The sequence below is a fragment of the Thalassophryne amazonica genome, chromosome 9 (assembly GCF_902500255.1).
Source record: "Thalassophryne amazonica chromosome 9, fThaAma1.1, whole genome shotgun sequence".
NCBI classification, from domain to species: Eukaryota; Metazoa; Chordata; class Actinopteri; order Batrachoidiformes; family Batrachoididae; genus Thalassophryne; species Thalassophryne amazonica.
The window spans coordinates 104,238,827-104,251,631 of NC_047111.1; the positions used below are offsets into that span (position 1 = coordinate 104,238,827).

Consider the following 12,805-nt stretch of genomic DNA (forward strand, 5'->3'; position numbering starts at 1 on the left):
TGATGTGGTAACGGTGTCACGGTTAAAGAGTGGGCGGGGCACAGTTTGAACACCATTTGTGAAAGTGGAAACTGCTTTAGGAGGGGTCTGCACAAAGAAAACTGAAACCAGGATGAAGATAAGAAAGTTGTGAAGTATACTAGAGGTTTTCTTGATAAGAAAATTAACAGCAGTCATCATAGTTATTGTACCTTCAACATTCGCATGCGTACTTACACTGTTGAACACACACCATGCAAATATGGGATGAGATGGATTACTTACTGGATGGACCAACTGTGATGAAGTGATGTGGAAAGGGATGGAAAAGAAAAGAGGAAAAGAAAAATGAATGAGGTGGTGATGATGATGATGAAGCTCTATGCAAAGACAATGACTGGATTAATAGTGTTGGTTTATATCAAAACAAGACAATAACACCAGCAGTCACGTGCCTAGAGAAAATTAAATATCTTGGAACATAAATGGCTTAAGTGAAATTACTGCGCTTCTTCATTAACCCCCCCCCAAAAAAAGGAAGCGTAAACCCGTTTGTGAAGGAATAATGAATTGCATGTGGATTAAAAAGGGAATTATGGGGAAGCCAATTGATTTGTGGTTTTGTGAAGTCACAGCTCCAGCAGTGAAAAGTAACAATCTTACATTCAGTGTGTGTGTGCACGTTATTTGTATTATCCCCAGTGCAGCCACAATCAATCTTCATTTACTTAACAGCTGCAGCTGGGAATAACTTCTGCACTCTACTATGAAATTGCATTACTTAAGTGTGTTTACGTGTGCAAACAAATGTGTGTTTGCAGGCATGTGCACCTCTTACAGCTACCGATACCATGCGTCTTTTTGGCAGCGCAATTGAGCGAGTTTGTGCACATGCATGCTTTGACAGATGTCAGAAATGTCAGTGTAGACCAGAAGGCCTGCTGGCAAAAATCAACTGTTACAGAGCAAAAGTGGAAATGTTCCCTTTTATCAACACAAACGACACAATCCTCATCTGAGTGCCTCTCTTCAAGGGACTCACTTTATTCTAATGCAATTTCAACGCTTTTTGATCTTTGCCGCTTTCTCCAGAGGGATGATGAGCACATGCTCAAGAGGAAGCTAAAATCCGCTTTTTCCTCCCTGATAGTCTCAGTTAACTGCACAGCACAGTGGGAGAGTTTTAACTCGCAGTAATGCCCGGTATGATTTATAGTAGAAGACCGAGCTGAGTATGTATGCACATCATTTAGGAAAGGATAACTCAACTGTGCTAGATTAATATGACCCCAATGACCAACTTGCGATATGTGCCAAAGTCTCTATCCGGGACAAACAGCCTGAAAATGGCCACGCCCTTTTTATTAGGGAGGGGTGTTATTTCAAAAACTTTTGAAATCTATAAATTTTTGCATGGAATATGGAAATATACATGGAATAAACCCTAACAGTATAATTTTTGTGTCATTTGGTTCCAAAAACCCATATGGACGGAGCGTTTGGAAATATCAAGTAACGTGTGTGTCGTATATGTGTTGTTGACATAGAAAACCACTCTGTTGCTTATAATTAGTTCATTGTGGCCATGTCATTCTTTACATGTCATGATTATACTCAGCTGATGTTCCTGAAATAAAAACTACATAGATTTTGTTTGTTCCAATTGATCGTAACATATGTACTGAAATTAGTTTTTTTTTGTCAATTACTCTTAAAAAACACCAGATAGGTTTATTGTTACTATAGACGTTGAATATAAACTTGTGGTCAAGCAACATTTGGAGCCAAATTTCAAGTCTCTAGGTGCAGCGGTTCTCATGATATGATGATATTTTTGGTGATTTTTGAACCCGATATCTTCACTGGCTCCATCCATATGGCTTTTTGGAACCAAATGACTCAAAATTTATCCTGCTATGGTTTATTCCGTGTATATTTCCATATTCCATGCAAACATTTATAAATTTCCAAATTTTTTGAAATAACACCACTCCCTAATCATGGAGAGCATTTTGAAGTTTTTTTTTTCATCTAAAACTGCTCTGTAAATATTATTATTTACATCCCATCTTTTCTTTCTTTTCAACCAAATGACCCAAAATTTATCCGTGTATATTTCCATATTCCATGCAAACATTTATAGATTTCCAAATTGTTTTTTAATAACACCCCTCCCTATTTCTATAGCCAGTGTTACTTCAAATACAGCTCTGTTTTTCAAACTACAGCAGCTACAGATTTTCCAAGGTTTTTAAAATGCTCAGAATGACAAGTACATGTTTGGGAGGGTCATAGAAAAGTGTAAAATTTCTATTTTGATATTTTAAGAGAAAATGGCTCAAATAAGTGGGTCAACTTACTACTGTATATTGAAAGGAAATGAACATTTGCCAAATATAATGAAATTTTATTTTCAGTCACATTGTTATCAAGGGAATATTGATTTTAAAGTGAAAAATACAAAATAAAACTTGTTTCTTTAGCAGACAGAAGTATATACAGAGGGAAATTTTCAAACAGCCTCTAATAAAGGATTATTAACCGAGTGTAAGACCAAGGTGCTGACAGTACGGACCGAGCATTAGCGAGGTCTGTGCAAAAAACACAGAGGAATATATATATATATATATATATATATATATATATATATATAAGCGCCTCATTTTCATCACGGCAGCACGAATTCATTCTAATTCATTCCGTTATGGCTGCACGAAATTAAACGTGACGTGGGGGGTTATGGTTAGAGTCGGGAGAAGGAGTAAGGTTACCTGTTCGCTTCACTTCCGTGAAGAACTTGCTAACAGATGTTCCAGTCATTAGGTGGTAAGCTTTCAATCTGTGTTTTTTTCTGATACTGTTTAGATATTTATGGAGTATGTTCACGTCCAACTTGGTTTTTCTAATCGTGTTTTTAGCTTTCTGGTTTGTAACGAATGGCATACACGTTTCGGAACAATTGTCATGGTGACCGGTCGAATGTGGGGAAATATCGGACCGGAAATCATTGACTCAGAGTGTGTATAGCATCACAGCCATATAATAATACAATTTCTAAAACCACATTACTGTTTCTCTTACAAACATGTAAACACAACAAAGTCCAGATCGTTTGACCTAATCTTTTCTCACGGTTTTCTCTTAAAATATTAATATTTGAAATTTTACTCTTCTATGACCCTTCTAAACATGTAATGATCATTCTGAACTTTTTGAATACCTTGGAAAATCTATAGCTGCTGCAGTTTAGAAAATACAGTTGTATTTGAAGTAACACTCTGGAAGAAAAGGGGCGTGGTCATTTTCCAGCTGTTCATCCTGGATAGAGATTTTGGCACATATCCCAAGTTGTTCATTAGGGTCATATCAGTCTAGAACAGGTGCGTTATCCTCTCCTAAATGATTTATGCATACATATCTCAGCTAGGTCGTAGACTACTATCGGAACATTTTATGATAACATAAAAGTGCATGCACTGCTGCAGAATGAACCAAAGCAACCGCATTGGAAAACTGCCTCAAACAAATAATGAAATTGTCTCCAAACAGCAAATAAAATGCTCTGTGAACTGTGACAGCGTGCTGGTAAGTGAGCATTTAATGATGCAACTCAGTGCAGAGCAAAACTGACCATCTGTACACATCATTTACTCAAGTATTCAGTGCTAAAATCATCTTTCATCACAAGTAAAGGACTGAACCACAGGAGAACTGCTTCCCATTCAATTTCATTTAAGAATATCTTTAAATGAGGCAAAGATTTACTGTTAATAACATATTGCAGAAATGTGCAAAACAAGCATTTAGAAAAAGGCTGCAGCTTCCTGTATGTTTTTAAAATTATTATTATTTGGCATCATATCATCTGAGTGAGGCTTCTTTCTGTCTGCTCAGTTTCCATCCTTGCAAATGGTTGTGCTCTCATCACTGGTATTGCTCATGAACTTTATTACTTATAAACAAACACCACAGACACTTCAGAACTACAGTGAATACTGTGTGATGGGAGTTGGTAAAGTTCACACCACGCTTCAAGAACCACAACGAAGAAGTACACTTTGAGTTCAAGCTGTGCTGTTTGGTCCATTTCATCTACACTGATTTCTGATTTCTGGCTCAACAATACTTCACTGATGAGTGACATTCTGAGGTCACAGAACATGCAAAAGAAGTCATCCACACATTTCGAAAATCATCACCAGCCCAGTTTTATGCTAAGCTAAGTGATTTTTCTTTTGTTTTTATCTCCGCTCGACTGTAAGGCCAGAAGTGTGGTTCAAGAATTGCACATCTGCTGGACACACTTTTTTATGCACATTATAACGGCAACAAAATGTAGCTGATTTTCAGCAAAACTGCACTGAACATCCTAAGTAAGTGCATCTGGGTCCAAACTTGAGAAAGATTGGATTTCACCAAGAGCCTTGAAGGACTGCCCACATAGATTGAGTATATATTGCGTATGTAAGGGGGCTGTTATCCGCAACCAAAATTTTGTGCAGCTCAAAAATCCTGGCAATGGAAAAACGTGCCTCTGCGGATAACTGTGGACGTGTGCGGATGTCGGCCGACTCATACAAGCATGTTTCATGGATATTGCGAATGTTTAGCGAATATAAACCAGGTTTGGGCGCAATTCATGTGCAAATTTTCCTAAACGCCAGTGGGACTGGGCCTTAAGGTTTTGAGGTCTCAAAATAGTTCCTGCTGAAGGGTTATATATAGTAAGTGAAAGAAGAACTTCTGAATACCTTCGCTATGACTGTGCAACCATCTGATCTGGAGTTTCAAAATTATTTCAAGCTGAAAGGTGAAAAATGGTTCAATTGTATGTGTATGTGTTTGAGTGTTTAGTGCGTTTACTGAGGAAACTGGGGTAGCTAGTGCTTTACCGTGCACTTGCAGGGTCCCGGAGGCCTCAGCTTTTCCCACGCTGTTCTCTGACACACAAGTGTAAGTTCCTTCATCCTCAGCATGCACTTGGGTCAGACGCAGACTGCTGTCACTACGGATCTCAAATCTGGAAAGACACAAACACACAAGATGTCACTTTTCAGCCTTTGTCTGTGTTTGTGGGTGTGTTTTGGTTTATGTTGGAGTGCCACTTTAGTTTTCCTCTCATGTCACAGAGCCACCCAGTCTGCCTGTGTGTCAGTGTTGTGGTTTCTCTTTTAGCTTGTGGGCAAGCACTCTCTGTTGTTTCTTGCATTCACACCTGCCTCTCTCAGTGTGAATCACACACCTGTCACATGTTTTCTCTTCACTGTTTGCCGTCACAAATCTTGATATTGAGCCCTCAGGAATTTTGCATAAGACAGCCATGACAGCCATCTTTCAAAATGGCCACCATTCAGTTTTGCAATTACAGAGGATGGATCATTAGTTAGATCAGTGTTTCTCAAACCTGGTCCTCAAGTACCACCTAACATACACATTTTCCATCTCTCCCTGCTCTGCCAGAAACTAATTATCTAATGGAGATAGGTTATACAGCCTATCAAGAACTAACAGACACCAGAATGCTCCACCCATTGCTACTCAACAAAGTCTGTGTTCGGCCAATCATGCACCATCAAACACTAGATTTGACTATTCCACTGCGGTTGCAACTGATGTGATTGCCCTGATGGAAATCATGCAGGGCAGGTGATCTTCGGAGCAGTGTTGGTGACCCTTGATGTTGGCAATGTCGGATCCCTTAAGACTGAATGGTGGCCATTTTGGAAAATGGCTGCCAGGGCTCTCCAATTTAGAATTCCTTAGGACGTAACACCGGAATTTGATTAGACTACTGGTATATAATTCTACATGTAATTGGAGATAAAACTCGACAATTATTTCCTCAAGCTGATGGATAATTGTAGGTTTTTCATGTAGCAACTTTCACCAATTACTGTCTGTCAGTGAAAGTAAAGAGTAGTCAGACGCAGTGAAGTTGTTTGAACATGGTTAATAAATGTGCTGACTACACATGCCCATGGAGATAGAATGAGTTGTCCTGTACAGCTTTAGGCGATGGACAAAAAAAAAAAAACCTTCAGAGTCTCCCTGCGCAGATCTGAGCTGTGCTGACAACAAGGGAACATTCTGCTCAATTTCCCCAGAGGGATTATTAAAGTTTCATCCAATCAAGTCCACAAAATGTGAGAGAGGTGGAAAGAGAGAGAGGCCGAGGGGATGTTCCAACTAAGCACAGTGTTACTCTTCAGTGACTTCAATGACTGTATCAAGTGTTGTGATAGTGGAACAGATTGCACAGCAATCACAGACAGGTGAACCCATGTCTGAATGTGTTCTTCCGTGTTTGATGCCTTTATATGGTGTTTTGGCATTAAATGTTTCGGGTGAAGTTCAATACGTTTCAATTAATTTGCTGCAACTTGTCAATTCCCTGAGGTTGACTTAAGGATACAACATATTAGTGTAGGTAGTCTACATGTTTCATTTGCTTTGAACTCAACACTGGTGAATTTTGACACTCTGGTTTGTATTTATTTATTTATTTATTTTTGCTGTTCTGCTTTAATTTTGCGTGTTAGTGAAAAAACACAACACTTGGGCTAAAAACTCTATGAATAGAATTTTACACAGCGAAAAATAAATATGCATAAAAGTGAGCACAGTAGCAAAGCAAGAGGTGGGAACCAGCCTGTCTTGCATCAGTGTGAGCCAATCAGATACGCTCAGCGCAAAGAGCGCTCCAGCCAGTGAATTGAAGGAACTCTCTGCTGGTTGCCTGCCTCAGACAGAATTCTGCTGTAACTGGTTTTCTTTAATCAAAACATTAAATCTAGGCTTGCATCTCAGATGTACCTTCTGGCAAATTGTAGCTGAACTTTCAGGTCTTCATTTTTAGAAAATCCTCTATACCACTTCATCATGAAGCTGTATAACTGGGGATACAAATGCAAAACTTGCTCTGTGCACAATTTCTCCAATCACAGCCACAGAAGCCTGTATCATCTTCTGGGTTGTCTGGGTGTCTTGGTGGCTTTCCTCACTCTTCTCCTTCTTCAACAGTCACTCAGTTATTGAGAACCGTCTACTCCACACAGATTTACCATAGAGTATTATTTGTATTTCTTCATAACTGATGTAAATAAAGTCCAACACCTTTTCAGTGACTTGGAAATGTTCATGTATCCATCCCCTGACTTGTCTGAAGAAAACTGGCAATTAAACTGATTATTTACAGGTATTATACCAAAGGGGCTGATTAGTTATGCAACCAATCATCTTGGCTTTTATATTTTTAATTAATTTACATCAAGTTGCAGAGATTTACTTTCAGTTTGAGTCTAAGGAAGATAACTTAGAATTTTTTATATTGAGAAGCCTGATTTACTTTTTGTATTTGAAATGCCATAAACAAATTAAAATGTGTGAAATACTAAGGGGCTGAACACTTTTGCAAGCCACTGTATCTGTTAGTCTGTTGTTTTCCTGTTTTACGCACTTTAGCTAGTCTTGAGTTCCACTTTAATTTTCTGCCTTTTTTCCTTGGTTTTGTAATGAGTTAATTTGTGGTTCCCTTTTTAGCTTGATTATTTTTTTATGGTGTGCTCTTTGTGGTTTATGTCATTCTGTCTCTGTTGGCCCCTGCATGTGTGCCTGTAAGCGTGTCTCTGTCACCGGTTCTCCCTCACAGCTGTTTCACATTCCCCATCACACAACCTGTCATTCTTCTACTCGTCTTTGTTTCACTACTTAAGTTTTTCACAGTGTGGTTCTCAGGTGCTGGGTTTTTCTGGTTCATCGTGTTCCTATCAATTTCATTTTCCTTTTTTGTTCATATCTGCTTACCCTGGTGTTGCTGCTGACTCTTGTCCTGTGCTCCTATCTGTTTGGACTGCTCTTTACCTCTGGACTCATCAGCATACGGTAAATAAAGCATTAACCTTTTTCCCTGCATCTGTCTGGTCAGTGTCTGCATTTTTGGGTTTAATTAATTTAGTCACACCCTAACAGAACACAGTTAATCTATGAGAAAACAATTTGTACAGGACAAAAATGGACAAAAATGGACACAAACGGGCAAGTTATTTGCAATTTGTCTTTATTTGTAAGGAAACAGATATTTTATTAAACTGGCCGGTCTCATGAACGTAATAGTGGCCATGTTTGTGTCTCGGCCCAACCCCTCTTCAGGCAGAATTTGTGTTTTGCAGTTTGTCGAAAAAGCTGGCAGCTAGCTATACCGTAACAGAATTTAACAAAAATCCTCCTTTAATGGAGTACTCTAGCACAAGACGGGATTGCGCAAATAAGCTTCCTACAAATCATTTCAGTGTTACTCTCATTAGCCCTGTTGCTTTAACAGCTCATCAAGGCAGCAAGCATAGCAGGTTAGTGTGGACCCAGTTTAAAATGAGCTTGTTTTCAAGTTATATAATTTTTTTTAATCAAGTGATAGTACCTGTACAAAATAATTAAATGTTGCAGATGTGATGTTAGATATTTGTGTATGTTTATTAACCTTTTATTCAACCTATTAATCAACAGCCAGAGACGGTACCACAAGAAGTCACTACCTCATGTGCTCATCTCGCATGGATACAATTTGTATTGGCAATTAGAAAACTTGGCAAAACAAATTAACTGTAGAAGACCTACATGAGGCTTGCATCTCGATTCTCATCATAGATTTGTATTGGATTTGCATTTTGTAAAAATCTGCAATTACATGTCTCATATTCAGCATTAGAGGACACATTACTGTATGGAAATGTCAACAACAGTCACATACCTAATTTTCCTTAGCTAAACTCCCCCGTTTACACATAGATGGTTTTGTCGGCGGGTAGTACGTAGACTGAAGTTCGCGGTAGTTCCAGCTGTTTTCACGGTGGAAAGGGGTGGAGCATTTCGCCGGCGTTTTGACCGCCGTACTATCCGCAAATAGGTGGATAAAACGCCGCTAAATCCGCCGAATAAAGTGGTGTTTTGACGCCGTAGCATCCGGCACACGTCAGGCAACGGGGGTTAATACCCAGTTCTATCCTTTACAATCGCAGGTTAAGACACGCATGAGAACAGTGGTGTTCTGCTGCCGCCGATAATGCCCTGTGTACCGCTGGTTAATACCCAGGTTTTTATCCAGGCAAATCCTGCGTTACTCCAGGATCATTTGCATATAGGCACCGCCCCCAGAGTATAATAGGGTGAAGCAGCAGGAATACATGCCTCTGTCACTGCAGGGGGAGGGAGATCATCCTCAGCCTTTTCTTCTCCTTCCTTTCCTCTTCCTCAACGTGTTGCTCCGTCTCCACCACAGGCCTCCCCTCTGCTTCTGAACCAGACCTCTTGGTTTCCTTCTTCTTTAAGTCCTTGCCACTGCCAACTTTCTTTTAGGAGGCATACTGGAGCTTCTCTGCAAAAATATCTGGAGCTGGCCGTGAGTGAGAGACCTGCATGCAGCGCGCTAGCGTTTTTATACTGACTGCCGCCTATCGGCCGTTTGGAACGCCATTTTAACCGGGAGGTGGTGTTTAGAACGGCGTACTGTCCGCTAGCGCTGCCATTTTGTCTGCCTCTGTCGCCGGTTAAAACGCTGTTGTGTACACTGATGTGGGCTCTATCTCCATTTTATACGCCATTGATTAGGGATACAACACCGGCCGCCGAATAATGGTGGTGCAAACTGCGGCACTACAGGAAGGGACAGGATGAAACGGCGATTAAAAAGTATAAAACGCTGTTGTTCACGTTGTCTCTGTCATCACGCGAATTCTCCGGGAGCGCTCCCGGAATTATTCAACATGTTGACTAATTTTTTCGACGATTCCCGGTGAAGCCGGAACTAAGCCACGCCCCCTAGCGCTGGTGTTAACAATGGCATTTGATCCCTAAGACGGCCCGGAGGAGCCAAAAACTCTTCCGGGACGCTTCCGGGAGCTCTTACCGTCTATGTGTAAATGGGGCTTAAAGCTTTCACACCAAACATTGCTGCTACTGACGCTTTGACACTGTGCAGTTCGAACAGACACAGCACAAGTCGGTTTTCAATTATACCTCCCCCGGGGCAATTCTCCCTCTTCTCTCCGCCAGCGGACAGTTGGAGTCGGGTCTCCATGCACCTCACAGAAGAAGTCCACCGTATCGTCTGCCAGCACCACCTGGTTGACCGGCTGTTTGGTAAACACTGGCCTCTCTGAAAATACACAGTGATGCAATGTACTTCTTAAGTGCAGTTTAATTTTCCACATTTGTCATCAGTATATAAAAGTTATTTTGTGTAACAGAAGTCCAAAATCTCTTAATCAGAACCTAAACATTTTGAGTCTGCAACAATATTTTCTTTTATGACATCTGTTAGGTTAAAAGATATAGAAGTAATAAGTGATGGGATGGAGGTTGAAAAAAGGAAGGTGAAAAGGGACTGACAGAGTTGATAATGATGTGGAAAATAGGCGAAAACTTCAAATATTCACAGTCAGATCTGGATATGAGAATATTTGATCCTGGAGGTTTCGTATCAAGATCCTGGATCAAAGGCCAAATCCACTTTATTAGCTGTACTTACAAAACAACAACAAAAACCCTTAAATCTCTGTACAGTAATTTCATTGTCGCAGCAAGTCCTACGATACAGGTAAGAATAAAACATCAACAGCCAAAGTCCCAACTTTCATAACTCAAAAAGTAAAGCCAACACAGGAGTCCCAGAACCTGCATTTCCATGAACAGCCACTTGAAGATGGCTCAAAAAGACTCTCTCCCCAAAGAAGCCCATGTTAAAATCTCCAACTTTGCAATAGACAGAAACATACAGCCTGTGCATTAGCACTGTTATCACTAAATAGCAGGTATCTGGAGCTTGATGATGCTATTCCCATGGTTACTCCACAGTTACTGAGGTAATATGGCAGTCATGAATTTTAACACCTACAGCAAAAAATATGCACTAACATTACCACCAAACAAAGATTAGCTTCCTTGTTTGGTAACTCTAAGTTGGGGCTTGCTGAGGTGTCATTAGTCCCGCCCCAGTCATGCCAGTCTTGCCTATGTTCCAGTTAGGCAAAGAACAGCTACAATGGCAATATTTGGAACTGCCTCATTTGAGCCTCAAACAGGCTCTGCATTCTTTAGGTTTGTCCAGTGTGTATATACACATTTGTATGCAATAGTTTGGGCACCCCTGATAATTTTCATGATTTTTTCTTTATAAATCATAGGTTGTTTGGATCAGAAATTTCAGTTAAATATATCATATAGCAGATATGATATGCACACTGATATTTGAGAAGTGAAATGAAGTTTCTAGTATTTACAAAAACTGTGCAATAGCAGCTGGTCTTCTCTGTGTCAGCCTGATCCTGTCAAATCTCAGAAGCTAAGCAAAGCAGGATCTAGTTAGTACTTGGATGGGAGACCTCTTTGGAACACCAGCGGCTGTGTGTGTTTCTCCAGGTGAAACTGGAGTTGTGTCAGGAAGGGCATCCGGCGTAAAACTTGTGCCAATTACCAATGCGGATCTGGCTGTATCCGCTGTGGGGACCCCGAACACTACCGGGCGCAGCCGAATGAACAACAAAAAGTGTGCAATAATTATTTAAACAAAATTAGGCAGGTGCATAAATTTGGGCACCCTTGTCATTTTATTGATTTGAATACATTTAGCACTAATTATTGGAACACAAAATTGGTTTGATAAGCTCACTGACCCTTGACCTCCTTACACAGGTGAATTCAATCATGAGAAATTGTATTTAAGGTGGCCATTTATAAATGTTGCTCCTCTTTGCATCTCTTCTAATGAGTGCCAACATGGGAGCCTCTAAACAACTCTCAAATGACCTGAAAACAAAGACTGTTCAACATCATGTTTTAGTGGAAGGATACAAAAAGCTATCTGTGCTGAGAGGTCAGACCACATGGTCTTCTCCCTTCGCCAGCTCCAGGAGAAGTGCAGAGAGCAACAGATGCCCTTATATGTCGTATTCATCGACCTCACCAAAGCATTCAACTTAGTGAGCAGAGATGGCCTATTCAAGGTTCTCCAATTGATTGGCTGCCCTCCAAAATTGCAGGGCATGATAGAATCCTTCCAGACCAACATGAAGGAGACAGTGCAGTTTGACGGCAACGTCTCAGAGCCCTTCGACATACGCAGCGGAGTGAAACAGTTGTGTGTCCTTGCTGGCATATTCTTCACTGTACTCCTTAGACATGCTTTTGGCATTGCTACAGAAGGGATCTACCTGCGGACCAGATCAGATGGCAGGCTTTTCAATCTTGCCCACATCTGAGCCAAGACAAAGGTCCGTGAAGCTCTCATTAGAGACATGCTCTTTGCAGACGATGTAGCTGTTGCTAGCCACACACAGCAAGATCTACAGTCACTGATGGACCGGATTTCCCAGGCATGCAAGGACTTTGGGCTGACTATCAACCCGAAAAAAAAAAAAAACAACGTCCTGGGTCAGGATACGGCAACACCACCAGCCAACACCATCGACAACTATGAACTTGACTCAGTCAAGGAATTCACTTACCTTGGCTCCACCATCACTGACAACCTCTCTCTTGACTCAGAGATCAACAAGAGGATCGTAAGGAAGCAACAACAATGGCAGGTTCACAACCCGAGTGTGGTCAAACGCGAAACTGTCTGTGGCCACAAAAATGGCAGTCTACAATGCATGCGTAGTCAGCACGTTGATGTACAGTAGTGAAACATGGACAAAATATGCTCGCCATGAGAAATGGCTGAACACCTTTCATCTGCACAGCATCCGCCGTATCCTCAGGATACCCTGGAAGGACTGAGTGATCAATGCTGAAGTTCTCACCTGTGCATGCCTCCAAAGTATGTTCACCTCAC

The 12,805-nt window shown here is 40.8% G+C and overlaps 1 protein-coding gene across 5 annotated transcripts in view; it reads right to left on the bottom strand.

The window, feature by feature from the left end:
• robo3 (roundabout, axon guidance receptor, homolog 3 (Drosophila)) overlaps positions 1 to 12,805 on the bottom strand; it is a 539,598-nt gene that overhangs the window by 128,761 nt on the left and 398,032 nt on the right. For all 5 annotated transcript variants that reach the window (XM_034178891.1, XM_034178888.1, XM_034178890.1 and 2 more), the window contains 2 exons: positions 9,991 to 10,129; positions 4,872 to 4,999 (listed from right to left, as the gene is read on the bottom strand). In XM_034178891.1, coding sequence (XP_034034782.1) covers positions 4,872 to 4,999; positions 9,991 to 10,129 — 267 coding nt within the window. The remainder of the gene's footprint in view (positions 1 to 4,871; positions 5,000 to 9,990; positions 10,130 to 12,805) is intronic.